General features: G+C 34.3%; 1 protein-coding gene across 1 annotated transcript; it reads right to left on the bottom strand.

Annotated features, from left to right (window-relative positions):
* Window positions 1–2,641: 2,641 nt before the first annotated feature.
* Window positions 2,642–4,866, bottom strand: LOC104610422 (expansin-B15-like). Its single transcript, XM_019199927.2, has 4 exons — window positions 4,692–4,866; window positions 4,085–4,197; window positions 3,736–3,929; window positions 2,642–2,999 (listed from the first exon to the last, which is right to left on the bottom strand). The coding sequence occupies exons 1-4, from the start codon at window positions 4,864–4,866 to the stop codon at window positions 2,672–2,674; spliced, it is 810 nt and encodes a 269-aa protein (XP_019055472.1). The 3' UTR covers window positions 2,642–2,671.
* Window positions 4,867–13,511: the final 8,645 nt, after the last annotated feature.

The raw sequence follows: 13,511 nt of genomic DNA, 5'->3' as shown, positions 1-13,511 counted from the left end.
TTGGTGGTTGATGAATTTTGGGCCAATTTGGTAGATCCCCGTCGGGCTGCAAGCCTGCAACTTAGGTGGGTTGTGGGTCAGGTGGGGCCAATTGAGTCCAGCACTTAGTAATTGCATCTATAAACTAATAAGGCTCGGCCCATAATTAAAGAAAACTTTTAACAATTATCAAAATATTTGTAAAGTATTCACTAAATGTGCTTCTTATGTTGTATTATTGGATTTCTGGTCTTGATAAAGTAGCCCAGACAGAATCGCATCTGAAGGTATTGTATTGTATCAATTATCAAATACATGTAAAAACTAATCTGTCATCCAAACAATACATGGAAGGACTTTGGTTTGCCGGCTTAATTTTCAACATGTCTTAGTTTGGAAGGAGTACAAATACAAATATGAAAAGTGCAAAACCTTGTATTATGTATGTATTTGCACTTTACATATTTGTATTTGTAATCCTTCCATACAAAGTATTAGAAACTGCCAGCGGATTGCATCCTAGACCTAATATGTCTTGGAAACTAAGAGATAAATTTCTACCGAGAGTTCTATCGAAATGCATGATCAGAGTCTCCATCAGTAGTAGATTTGTTGAAAAAGCGCCATTATAAATTAAGAGATAATTCTCAAATACTATCATCTTATCAGAATTGAGAATTCTTCCTTCTATTTTAGCAGAATGTAATGTGTTCCATGTTGGGCTTTATTTATGCTATCAAAATGGTGTGACGGAACTGAAAGTGGAGTGATAATAAATAATACCTCAAAGACATTTCGGAGGAAAATTTAAGCTCACCTTGGCATCCTAATTTGCATGAGAAGCCAAAAATGGGCTTCTACAATCAGAGATTCCATGTTTTCAACTACTCCTTTCATGACCTATCGCGTGAGCTTAAGAAGAACCTTTTGAAGGAGGATTATATGAGACTCGTGTTATGTATTGACTAATGTTATCGTGCTTCTTCATTTCTTGGTTTAATTTTTATTTTTCCTATGATAAATACTTTCAGGCAGGGTTGAATGTGAGAGGTTGTGTGATCTTTGTTTGGTGGAAATGTGGAGTGATTAATAAAACGAGTAAATTTTGGGATTAAAAAAGGGGAACCCCATTTGTGCAATATGCTTTGATGGAGACGAATTAATTGATAGACTATATCTTATTCTATTTTAGTGCTGCCCATGCCATTAGTTTTGGTTCCTGTTTAGCTCTCAAAAGTAAAAAACAAATCAAATGGGTGGTTCTTTGTCTATGGAATGAGATGGACAAAGAACAGACCTCAACCTCGTCATAATCTGATGATATACCCACTCTGGTAAAAGGTGGAATTGGAATTATGGTGTAAGACATGGAAAGGTAGAAATAAAAATATATTTGACCAAGAAAAATTTAGGCCGTTGAGTGTAATATCAGTTAAGAGTAGAAGAAGATAATCAGAGTCATGAAGGGGAGATGAATATTGTTATATGTGTTCATGGGATAAGGAGGGTCAGGAGTAACCCTTTTCTAACTAGTTGGGTCCAGTAGGTTAACCTCTCTTTCTTATACTTACTATATAAACTCATCTTTAATGGTAAATAAATATAACAAACTCCTTAACATTTTCTTAACAGTTGTCACATTTTAGTGAATCTTCTACTGGTGACATCATTGATGGAGGAATTCAAGGGAACTATTCCCCCTATTCACATTTTGTGCAGAATTTCCATTATTTGAATGTTCTTGATATTTATTTATATATCAATTAAATTCGAAGAATGTTGGATTTGGAAATAATTTGTGGGTATATTGCCTTGATTCTTGATTGTGAGTTGGGAGTTGTTTCATGTCCCGACCCGCATTTGTAGAGAAAATAACCTCAAGTGGAAATTTTATTGAGGTCTGTGGTGCATGATTATATATGGGTCCCATATATGATGTACCTTATTCTCTACGATTTGACATAAGAAATAAATTGAGAGTAAGATTTTGTTGGGTGTGAGAAATAGGGATCAGATCCATATTCAGCTTTTGGTTCTATTTCGAGGAAAGGAGATTTGGGTGTATTTGGGTTGAGATCAAATCAGCCCCTTACAAGATTGCCTTCGTAATGTCCCACAGCATATTCTAGCCGTGTATTGAGAATATCTCCCAATGATAATATTAGAAATAATGATGTCATCATCGGGAGATGTTTTTAATATACGGCGGGAATGTACTGTAGAATGTTGTGAGGGGCAAATTTGAACTCATTTGAGTTTAGGGTTTTCTGTAAAAAAGGTTAAACACAACTCTGTATCCATTAATAATTGTTTAGTTCTGTTATTGTTATTATTTTATTTCATTTTCTTGTGTCATTAAAATCTGCCTCTGAGTTTTGCACAACAATGTAAGTGCTCAATTTTTGCATTTTCTCTCACGAGGTTAGCCATTCTGCAACATAAATGAAGAGTATGAAGGAACACATCTCTCTCTCTCTATATAATATATATATAATAGAATAAAACACACATTGGTTAGTATAGTAATTACCAACCATGCCAAATCATTTATTGTTATTAATATTTAAATACAAGAAACTAAACTAACCAAATTGCCAAAGCCTTGATTAGTCTAGTAAATTAACATTAAATGTTATTTAAACAGAATAAAACACACATCATCCAACACCCTTGTCCTTTAATTAGTGATCGATCAGAAATTAACATGAGATCGGTAGGTCACATTGGGCTTCCAATCTTTGGGAATTACATTTGTGGCTACGAGAGTCTTGCCGGATTCAATCGTCTTAAGCCGGAGAGAGAAGGGAGCTTGCAACTTAAAGCCAGCGTCAAGTCTCCAGACTGCACCCCATGACTGCTTCATGGAAAGCCACGTACCTGGGCGCGATGACTCTTGAAGATCAACAGCAGCAAGATCACCATCTCCATTTTCGAATTCAATTACAGTTGCAAAGTAGTAACCATTGGAACCTGAGTCAACATGGAAGGCGACAGATACCCCTGGATAGTTGCACTGCACCCTGCACACCTATGTGCCATTATTATTGCATCTCATGAAACGTAACCATATCATCTTTCTTAAATCAAATACATATACATACATATCTACATAGATATATAAATAAATAAATAAATAAATTCCACCCAAAATGTCAATATATAGGCAAAGTATCAGATTATTAGAGGCCTTTCTTACTGTAAATTAATTAACATTAAGGCCCCGTTTTTTTTCGGAGAGTTTATTTACTTGGATAAGTGTATTTATTTATGTTTTTTATTTCTTAGGTAAGTAATAAAATGATTATTTTAACTATAAAAAATCATTATTCAAAAGGGTAATTTTGTCTCATCCAGGTAAAAAAATTGTTTACCCACCTGAGAAATAGGTATCACTAAACCTAATAAATAACTAGGAAAAATAAATTTTCCATAGACCCTACAAATCTCATTGACCAACTTTCCTACTCTCCAAAATCTTAAAAAAAAAGGGCCCTAAGCATTGCATACATGGAAGCCTCTATCTACCTCCTAGCTAGCTAGCAATCTTAATTAATAATTTTCTTAATATATAGATTTTCATGTTCAAATTTGAATGTTAATTACCTAATAACTAATTAGTTGTATCATCATTAATTAATTAATAGAGAGGATGATTGTCAAGCTCTTAAACCATAAATATGTCCATGATTAAATTCTTGTTTAAATGCATTCGATCCGATCGTTTCCTTGTTTGATCAGTTAATGTAAGATGCATACCTTTGATATTGTACCTGCAACCGCCCAGCATTGCGTAGTTGATCGCCTTTTCCGGAGATTGCCATGGCTCCAAATGCTGTCCCACTCAAATCAAAATGAACAGGATCTGAGTCACAAGGGCCCCCCTTGCACTCATCGGTGATTACTACTTTCACTGGTTTCCCTGAACAGGCTGCATTATTGGTACACTTCACCTGATATCAATCCCAAGTTATCAAACACGTACAAGTCTTCATCTATGCATGACACTTGATATAAGTATAACATGCAACCAATTAATTAAAGAAAATTAAGTTAACCAATATGAGCATTAATCTTCAATTTAATTAATATATAAATGCTGCTTCACCTGATAACAAATCCCACAGCCTTTGCCGTTCTTAAATATAGAAGGTCCTCCCGCTGATATCATAGAGGAGAAAGGAGCCTGCCCTACAGAATTCCCATACCCACAAGCTCCACCTATACAATTAAACAAAAGAAAAGGTATTAACTACATTTAAGCTACTTTTGCTTTCCAGTAAGTTATTTAATTATTTGAGGAAATGCATTTATCTGGATAAGTGTTTCTTGGTAAACATTTACCCAAGTACGTATATTTATTCATTTTCTTTTATTTTTCAAGTAAATAAAATAATGATCATTTTAACCATAAAAATTCTATTATCATCAAAAGGGGCATTTTTGTCCCATCCATGTGTTGGCAACTTCCCTAAGATAAAAAAGTTAATTTACCCGCCAAGGAAATGAGTATCAATTAGTTACCCGGGTAAGTGATACCCAGGAAAGTAAACTTTCCCTTATCCCCACATAAATAAAAAAAACAAACATGGGTTTCATGGTCACAATCCTATTAACCAACTTTCCCCCCTCTCAAAATCCCAAAAAGGAATGCCCCCTAAGTAAAATAAGCATCTTCTCTCTTTCAACACTACACACACGCATAATATACCTACCATCGCTCCCAAAGCCAGTTGGGCTTCCATACCATGTTGCCACAGCCGGCGACCAACCAGAATTAGCTAAAGTGGCATTAAGGAGCCTGTTAGAGCAAGAACAGAATTGCAGGTGAGAAAACAAAGCAACAGCGAAGAACAAGAAAGAGAAAGCTTGACCGAGTATAGAAGCCATGATAAGCACTGTTCTGCTAAGCTAACACTGGCCGGCAGTATTTAAACTAACAAAGGTCACTATAACTCATTAAGAAGATAGTTACATAATTAATGGCATATGCATGGATAATGTGGAAAGTTAAATCAGGCATTTATAAAATAAGAAAATTCAAGTAAATCCCAAAATATACATCAATAACACCAAATCCAAGTATTTAATTACTACAAATAAGATACACATCTATACTATATATATAAAGCAAAGCGGGTCTACATCATCATGCTTCTCTTTATCTTTCCTCTTGGCTTTAATTAATCCTTTGTCTCCATTTCCCCAAAAAAAATCTCTCTTAAAGCCTATCTTCCTCTCTCTCTCTCTCTCCCCTAAAACCTCTCCTAAATCTTCCTAAAATATATCTCTCTTATTTACCCATGTTTTCTCTAATTACTTTTTATTCATTTACATGGGTCAATTAAAGAGAGACAACTTCACTATTTACAGGTACAACATACAATATTGATCCCATGTTGACATTACCGGTACTAATGTATTAAACACAATAAATAATAATGGTTTGTAAAATTAATTAGTTAGTTAAATATTTTTAGTAATTCATTTAATTTTCATTTAAAAGTGATTAATATAATAGAAAATTCAAAATAAATTACTAGTTTTTAATTTTAAAAACAATAATTGTTAAAATTAATTACAATAATATTATATTTAATTTATAATAACAAATTTCAATATTATTAAAAATTCTAAACAATAATAAACTTAGCATAATATCATAGCTTAAATTATACATCAATAAAAATTTACTAAATAATTAATACTTAATAAAAATAAAAACTATTGATTTAAACCTAATTCTAATACAATTTTAAAATTATCAAAAAACAAGTCAGCTTTAGTATGGGTTTGCTTTCACTGTAACTTGACCCTCCAATCTTTCTATTCAAACCCGACTTAGTGACATATGGTTTCCAAACCCAACCCAAACCTATAAGGGTTCAACCTGATACCAACTAGACTTTTTACCTTTTCAATTGTTTTTTTCTATAATCCATTGGAAAGATGGTAATTTAACCTGCCATTAGTGAGACTCCGACTTGCCCCATCCTGATTGGGGTGACGTTCTTGTTTGTTGATCAGGTCCAACCCAAACTTCAGTCACCAGGGTGGGGTGGCATTTATCCAGCCCACCCCAAACCGGCCCTTACCCCCCCCCCCCCCCCCCCCCTCCAATATGATATATTATTTTATATTATGTTTTATATATTATATATAAATATTATAGTATGATACCTATAATACATATTATGTATAATAATTTATATTATGTATAGTATAAAATCTATTTTATACAATACATAATATTCTATAATCAACCTTAACAAACATTATTAAAAATAAAATTTTAATGAAAATTAATATAGCTTTATCAAACAAAACATACTATCAAAATAATTTTCACAATGGATTTAGTCTGACACCTACTAACTCAATTAGAAACAAAATAAAGACTCCTAACTCAATTTCTTAAGACAAAACCTATGCATTGCACGGGTTCTAACTAGTATACATATAAAAAGCATACTTTAATAAATTATGTGAAGTTGAATCATTGGGACACAGTTGTGAAGTGTTAAAAATCATAGAACTAAGGCCTTGTTTGGTTCATGGGAATAGCGGTCTGGAGTCGGAATTGGAATGGACTATTCCGGTTCCAATTGTTTGGTTGGGCAGGATCAGAATCACATTCTTATTCTTGGTGAAATGGCATTCCCCCATTTGAGGGAATGGCCATTCCCACTCCCTCTCTTGGAAATGAAATCTCACTTTCTTGCTGATTCCAATTTTCATTCCTATTCCTTCTTAACCAAACAGACTATGAGAATAGACCATTCTGATTTTGACTCCGAAGGATTTCAATACTGATTCCGATTTTGATTCAGACTGTGAACCAAACGGGCCCTAAAATTTGCAGAATTCATATCCTTATTCTTAGCAAATCAGTATAATTACTGTTAATAATTATAAATATATAAATTTAAAAATTAATTGTTTTTTAATGTTTTAACTATTTGGCATGCACCAAGAAGAGAAAATGTAAAGTTAAAATTCATAACCTATAAACGAGTAATTTTAGTGCGATGATGGAGTTGTTTTTCTTAAATAAAAGAACTAACGTCATGTTTGGGAGTGCTTAAGTTAAAAATAAGTACTTATTCGAATAAGCACTTGTTTGCATTTGGCACCCAACTTTTTCAAGTGCTTATTTTTTTTTAAATAAGCACTTATTTTATATTGGGTCTTTGGTAGTCTTTTTTCTAATAAGCAGTTAAATAAGAATTTGTGACTATTTTGTCCTTCATTTTATGAAATTTTCAAAATATACCCTTTAAAAACACTTTTATTAAACTACTTTGTTAAAAATACTTTTATGAAAGTACTGTTATAAAAAATATTTTTATGAAAGCACTTTTTTTAAAAGTACTTATATGAAAACACTTGTATAAAATCACTTTTATGAAAGCACTTTTACGAAAGCACTTATGTGAAAGTACTTTTGTGAAATCACTTTTATGAAAACACTTACACAAGTACCTTTATGAAAGCACATTTAAAAAAGTAGTTTTATAGAAGTACTTTTATAAAGTAATTTCGTAAAAGTACTTTCATAAAAGTGCTTTCATAAGTGTTTTTGTAAAAGTACTTTCGTAAAAGTGCTTTTGTAAAAGTACTTTCAAAAAGGTGATTTTATAATAGTGCTTTCGTAAAAGTGATTTTATAAAAATGCTTTCATAAAAAGACTTATAAAAGTGCTTTTGTAAAATTCAACTAGGAATAATATTATAAGTGGTATTTTAAAATTCAACTAGGGATAGTTTTGGAAGAAAAAAAAAATTTAATAAGTGCTTATTTTATAAGAACTTGAAAAAAGCTGAAAATTTAGGCATAAAAAATAAGCCCTTATTTTTAAAATAAACACTTATTTTGGGCTTATTTCCCAAATACCAATAAGTGCTTAATGGCCCAAATAAGCACTTATTTTGAATAAGAACTTATTTTTAAACACTCTCAAACATGGCCTAAATAGGAATCTTCTTAGTTGTAGTTTTTCTATCATACAAAAGCCAAGGGTTAAGAGTTATTAGGAGAATTTAATGTTGTTGATACGAAGAGAGAGAACAAAGATTAATAATAGAAATGAATTTTAATTTGAATTTAAATGCACTAAACATAGAAGCTAATGAGATAAGATGGGAGAATAGCAATTAATCTGAGTTAATGTAAGAAAAAAAAAAGAAAAACTAATTTGAATGGACTAAAGGAAATCCATTGTATATGCGATATGCCCAACCCACAGTACTGAAATTGTTGAAGTACTCTACGTCAAATGGTTTTTTATTTATTTTAAAAACAAAACAATAAGTCATTCAGTTCAGCCGAATCTAGCATCATCAAACAATCTCTACCTGATATTTAGAAATCAGTCAAGTATAACCTTGTAATTAGAAGCGTGTATAGTTTGTGTAACTCCTCTCACAACTGAAATTCTGAAATAAGAAAAAAGAAGCTTTCACATTATTAATTAAACTAAATATATCATCACAAAATTAATTAAATTGGTTGTGGATCCATAAATAACCCCTTAAATGAGGAGGGGGGCATTAGACCAGTGGGTTGGCCTGAGACAGTTAGACTCATATAGATGCGAATATAAGCTGGTGTTTGGAGGGTTTTCCTCTCTTTCGAGCATGTCCTTGATCCAAAATATTGTAATTAAGCTGTTCATCATCTTGTGAATTGATCTACTTGTCCTTCTTAATAAGAGTGCCAATGGGCTGGTTTTTGGTTGGACCCGTCCAAATCAAAATCAATATGGATGGATTAGATGGACTAAGAAGACATATTGAATTGGACCAATCCAGAGTTCCAGACTTAATGATCAAAGTAAAAGTATTTATTGGATTTGTATGGACTTGGTCCACCTGTAATGAATTTATATTGGATTGCATCATATTGAATCAATATCCAGTCCATTGATAGAAGATAAGAATACAGATGTTAAATGAATCAGGTTTTGGGTTAGAACAAATCTAAATTAAAACCAATTTGAACAGATTGAACGGTCCAGACATTGAATTGGACTGGTCCAAAATGGTCAAATGTATGCATCAGATTGAGTTGGACGTGATCCATCTGTAGTGGATTCATATTGGACCAAATTGGATTGGACCAATTGATGTCTTGATGCCCCTATTCCCTTCTCTGCAAAATAAGACAATTTTGATGAATAAAATGGGTCTGAAGGCCTTCTTGTTCTAATCTAATTTGATATTGATGGGTATGAGAAAATAGATTCGTCTATGTAGTATGTATTCAGACTTCCAATTTGAACGAAACCCAATAAACCTGTATGATATATACTTTGCATAAATATACATAATTAAATATTAAACAGCAGATTGTATATTATAAATAGACAATAATGTATTTATCTATGTCTCAAATCCTACTTAATTTCTTAGAAGAAATCTAAATCAAAATTTTAAAAGCGATCTAATAATCAACAGAAGATTAGATCAACTAACATCCAAATTCAGTCAAATTAACATACAGAAAACATTTTTAAATCTTATTCAACATGATCCTTACCCTATATGAGGTATGAGGTCTCCTAGAGAAAATTTTCCGTATGGGATTCTCTTCAATCAGGTTCGTAATAGTAAATGGGTATATTTCTTAAACTACCTTTATGGTTTAGTTAATTGACTAAATGTACCTTTACTGTTTAAAAATTATCTACCACTACCTCTACTGTTTTCGACAACAACTTAAAACTTCCCCTATTGTTAATATTCTATCAAAACCGTTCACATGTGATATCGCATGATTGTTATATTTTTCAAAAATCCTTAATATACTCTTTTATGGTCGAAAATGCCCCTTTCAGTTTGGGCAGATGATGCAAAATCTATTTTTGGGCATAGACTGGTTCCACTATTAAACCAATTTCCAGTTCAACCAATCACCAACACCAACATGATTGTTATATTTTTCAAAAATCCTTAATATACCCTTTTATGGTAAAAAATGCCCCTTTCAGTTTGGGCAGATGATGCAAAATCTATTTTTGGGCATAGACTGGTTCCACTATTAAACCAATTTCCAGTTCAACCAATCACCAACACCAACACAATAGGGACCGACCTGTTGTTGATAATCTCTGGCACTGGCACCGACGTAGGAAGGGAAAAAAAATAACCTCTACTTGAGAATCCTATTGTTCAAGAAGAACAATAACCATTCATTGTCTTCCTAAAGAAACCATTCGCATAGACCAACCACCATTTTTGCAGAATCAAAGCTCAGAATTCTGAGACAGAAATCTGAAACAGAGCTTGAGGTCTTTTATAGATCAAAATAGGATAAGATGAGGAAGAAAACACAGAATAACTCCCTTACCGGGCCCATTCCTGGCTGATATCTCCAGCGAAGCCAGGGACGAAGAATTACTGGTTGTTCTTGGTGGTTCCAATGAAGCTAGGGGCAGAGAAAGCTTGGCTATTCTTGATAGTTATTGGAGGAAGATTCAAATTTACAAGAATCTCTCACCTCCCTCTTTTGTTTTTGTCCTTTCCTCCCTTGAATGACTCATTGTCCCACATTGCTTGGGAAAGAAGTGGTAGTGGAGTATATTTGTAGTTTTGCTCCCTCTATGGATAGGGACCCATAGGAGGATAGGATTATAAATATTCCATGCATGTGGGCGATTGAGGGATTGGGGGTGTTTTTCACGCACGCGCCGAGCCGGGTCGGGTTAGGGCGCGGGTACGCGTGTATATGCGATGCACTGAATCATTTGTTTTATCCGAATTACACATTTTCAATTTCGTGTCTCTTCTTCCTCCTTGTGCCTCTTTGAGTATGCACTATTTTGAAGAGGCTCCTGTTTGAAAGGACACATCTATGTAAATTTGGGTCTGAGAGCACTCTATAAAAGGAGTGCTAGCCGATCCAGTCAACAATACACACAATTTTCGACTTTCTTTACTCTGAGAAATCTGAGCATCAATCTTTAGTGGTTTGCGGAGGTCTAGTAAGTGAGTTTACGCCTACTAGTGGCCTGTGGATTGTTTTATCTTGGCGAACGGTTTGTGATCACCCGACTGCACCGTAGGGGGCAAATACGGGTTTAAGGAGAGTGATCAAGTGGCACGACTCAGCCCTCCATCTTCCTGCAATTTTCAGTTTTGAGTTCCTGCAACAACTTCAAATCACTGCAATTTTGGTTTGGAAAGTGATTACCGATAAGTTCCATTTGCTCTCTCTTTACTATTTATACAACATTCTTAAAACCGTATTTATGGAACCTATCTTTGCTAAATCCTTCATGAGGAATCAGATACTGTCAACGGTTCTTGATTTCTCTAAAATTAAACCCTTTAATGGAACCAACTACAAGCGTTGGAGACAACGCCTGTTGTTTGCCTTATAACAACTAGGGGTAGCTTTCGCTTTGACTGAACCAAACCCATTAAACATGGAGGAACCAACCCGTTCTATTATTGCAGAACATTGGACTACAGCTAACCACCTCTGCACCAACCATATCCTAAACTGCTTGTCCAATGAATTATACAATGTTTATTCTTCCTACAATTATGCTTATGAAATCTGGAATGCTTTGGACACTGAGTATGCTCTAGAAAATGTTGGAAATAAGAAATATGTAATTGCTAATTTCCTGCACTTCACTATTAAAGAAGACATGGATGTATCTATTCCAATAGATGAGTCCCAGGTTCTTGTGGGGGAACTGGCAAAAAAAGGCATGTGTCTACTCTAGATGAATTCATTGTCGGTTCTCTCATAGAGAAACTGCCACATACATGGAATGATTTCAAGACCAGTATGAAACACAAGAGGAAGGACACTACTTTGGACAAAATAGTGGTCCGAATTAAGATTGAAGAAAAGAACTGAAAGAAAGATGAGAATCAGTTTTCCAAAACCAATCTGGTGGAGGAAAAGACTACAAAATTCAAAAAGAACTAGAATGTGAAAAATGATTAGAAATTCAATAAACAACAAAAGAAAGGGAACTGCTATGTATGTGGCAAACCCGAACATTACAAGAAGGACTGCTAGTACTGAAAGAAGGACCCTAGGAAATCGAAAGTCAATTTGATTGAGGATGTATCACAACAGTGGTAACTAAGGTAAACTTAGTTGATAAGCCGAAAGAGTGGGTACTAGACACTTGTGGTACCAAGCACATCTGTGGAGACCACAATTCTTTCTATGAGTATACAACTCTATCTAAAGGAGAGCAAGTCTTCTTGGGAAACTTGCAAACTTCAAAGGTCATCGACAAAGGAAAGTGGTGTGTCCGGAAGCGCGTCGTTAAACACTTTGGAACACCAGTTTAAACTACTAATGCAGTAAAGTGATGAGAACGGGTCGTATCCACAGGGAAGCGAGGGAAAAATTAATATTTTCTTAGATCCGAGAAAGAGAACACAAAGGGGAGTTACAGAAATATAAAATTAATTAATTAAAAATAAAAAAAATGGAATTCATTAAAACCAAATTCGAATAGTACTGAGAATAACAAGTGCATAAAAATAAATAACAGAGACAAATAAATAAAACAAAGGAAATAAAAATGTATGAGAATCCGATCAGAGGTAGCAGTCTCCGGATCTCTCCTTTGACCCTCGAACTTCTCGAGCTAGGCCTTCCATCATACCTGTCCGAATTTCAGATCTGCAAAAAAGAAATAAAACACAAATTAAATCTAATTAAAATAAATTTGTAGGAAGGAAAAATTAAACTGAAAATTAAAGAACAAAAAGTAAATCTAAAACTGAAGAAAATATTGTTGGGATTCAAATTCAGAGGTGGCAGTAGTGGTGTTGGCAAATTGCAAGTAGGAACCCTTCCTCTTGCTTGGGCGTCCTCCTCTTCCTTTACCATTGAACTTCTCAAAATCAGCCTTCCTTCTTACTTGGGTGAATTGACCAACCCCTTCTACAGGGCCTCTAGGACCCTTTTTATAGAGAATGGTGGACACAATTGGAAACAGGGAGAAAGATAGAGGGTGGCAGGTAGGATTTAGCAAAGTTAGGGATGCCCTAGTGTTTCTAATGGATGGCTAAGATGGTTTTGGGGTGATCCTATAGCTGAAAATAAAATGAGAGGGCACCCAATAATATATAGGACTGAGATTTGAGCGCCCAGAAATGGAGGGTGTAGATTAGAACATATATGGTTGAAGGGTTAAGATTAAAAGAATAGATGGTGTCGTAGATTGAATGGTTGGGATATAAGATGGAGGGAGTGGTTGAGATTTGGAGGTGAGGGGCTGAATGGTGAGGATTAGTAGAATGAGTGGTTGAGATTAAAAAATGTGGAGGGTGGAGATTAAACACCTAGGGGCGGCTAGGGTTTGCTAAGAGTGAAAAGATTATGTTAAAAAGTCTCCCAACGACTTGCTAAGGAGAGGGGAGCATGGTAATACAATAGGATGGGCTCCAACTGGGTTTAGCAGATAGGAGGCACCCTCCTGTTCTCAGTTCTTTACAAAAACACCCCCTCTCTCAGCGGGTCTTCACACCAGCTTCCCAAAAACTACACTTCAGCCTCCCAGT

This window comes from Nelumbo nucifera, chromosome 1 (genome assembly GCF_055504915.1).
Source record: "Nelumbo nucifera cultivar China Antique chromosome 1, China Antique-T2T, whole genome shotgun sequence".
Taxonomy (NCBI): domain Eukaryota; kingdom Viridiplantae; phylum Streptophyta; class Magnoliopsida; order Proteales; family Nelumbonaceae; genus Nelumbo; species Nelumbo nucifera.
The sequence above is the reverse complement of the archived record's forward strand: the minus strand, read 5'-3'. Positions and strand labels throughout refer to the sequence as shown.

Excerpts from the sequence above, each read along its gene's own strand:
- LOC104610422 (XM_019199927.2), bottom strand. The coding sequence starts at position 4,866 with ATGGCTTCTATACTCGGTCAAGCTTTCTCTTTCTTGTTCTTCGCTGTT. Across the intron at positions 4,198-4,691 it reads AACTGGCTTTGGGAGCGATG|GTGGAGCTTGTGGGTATGGG; the intron begins GTAGGTATATTA and ends TTAATTGTATAG. Across the intron at positions 3,930-4,084 it reads GCTGTGGGATTTGTTATCAG|GTGAAGTGTACCAATAATGC; the intron begins GTGAAGCAGCAT and ends GATTGATATCAG.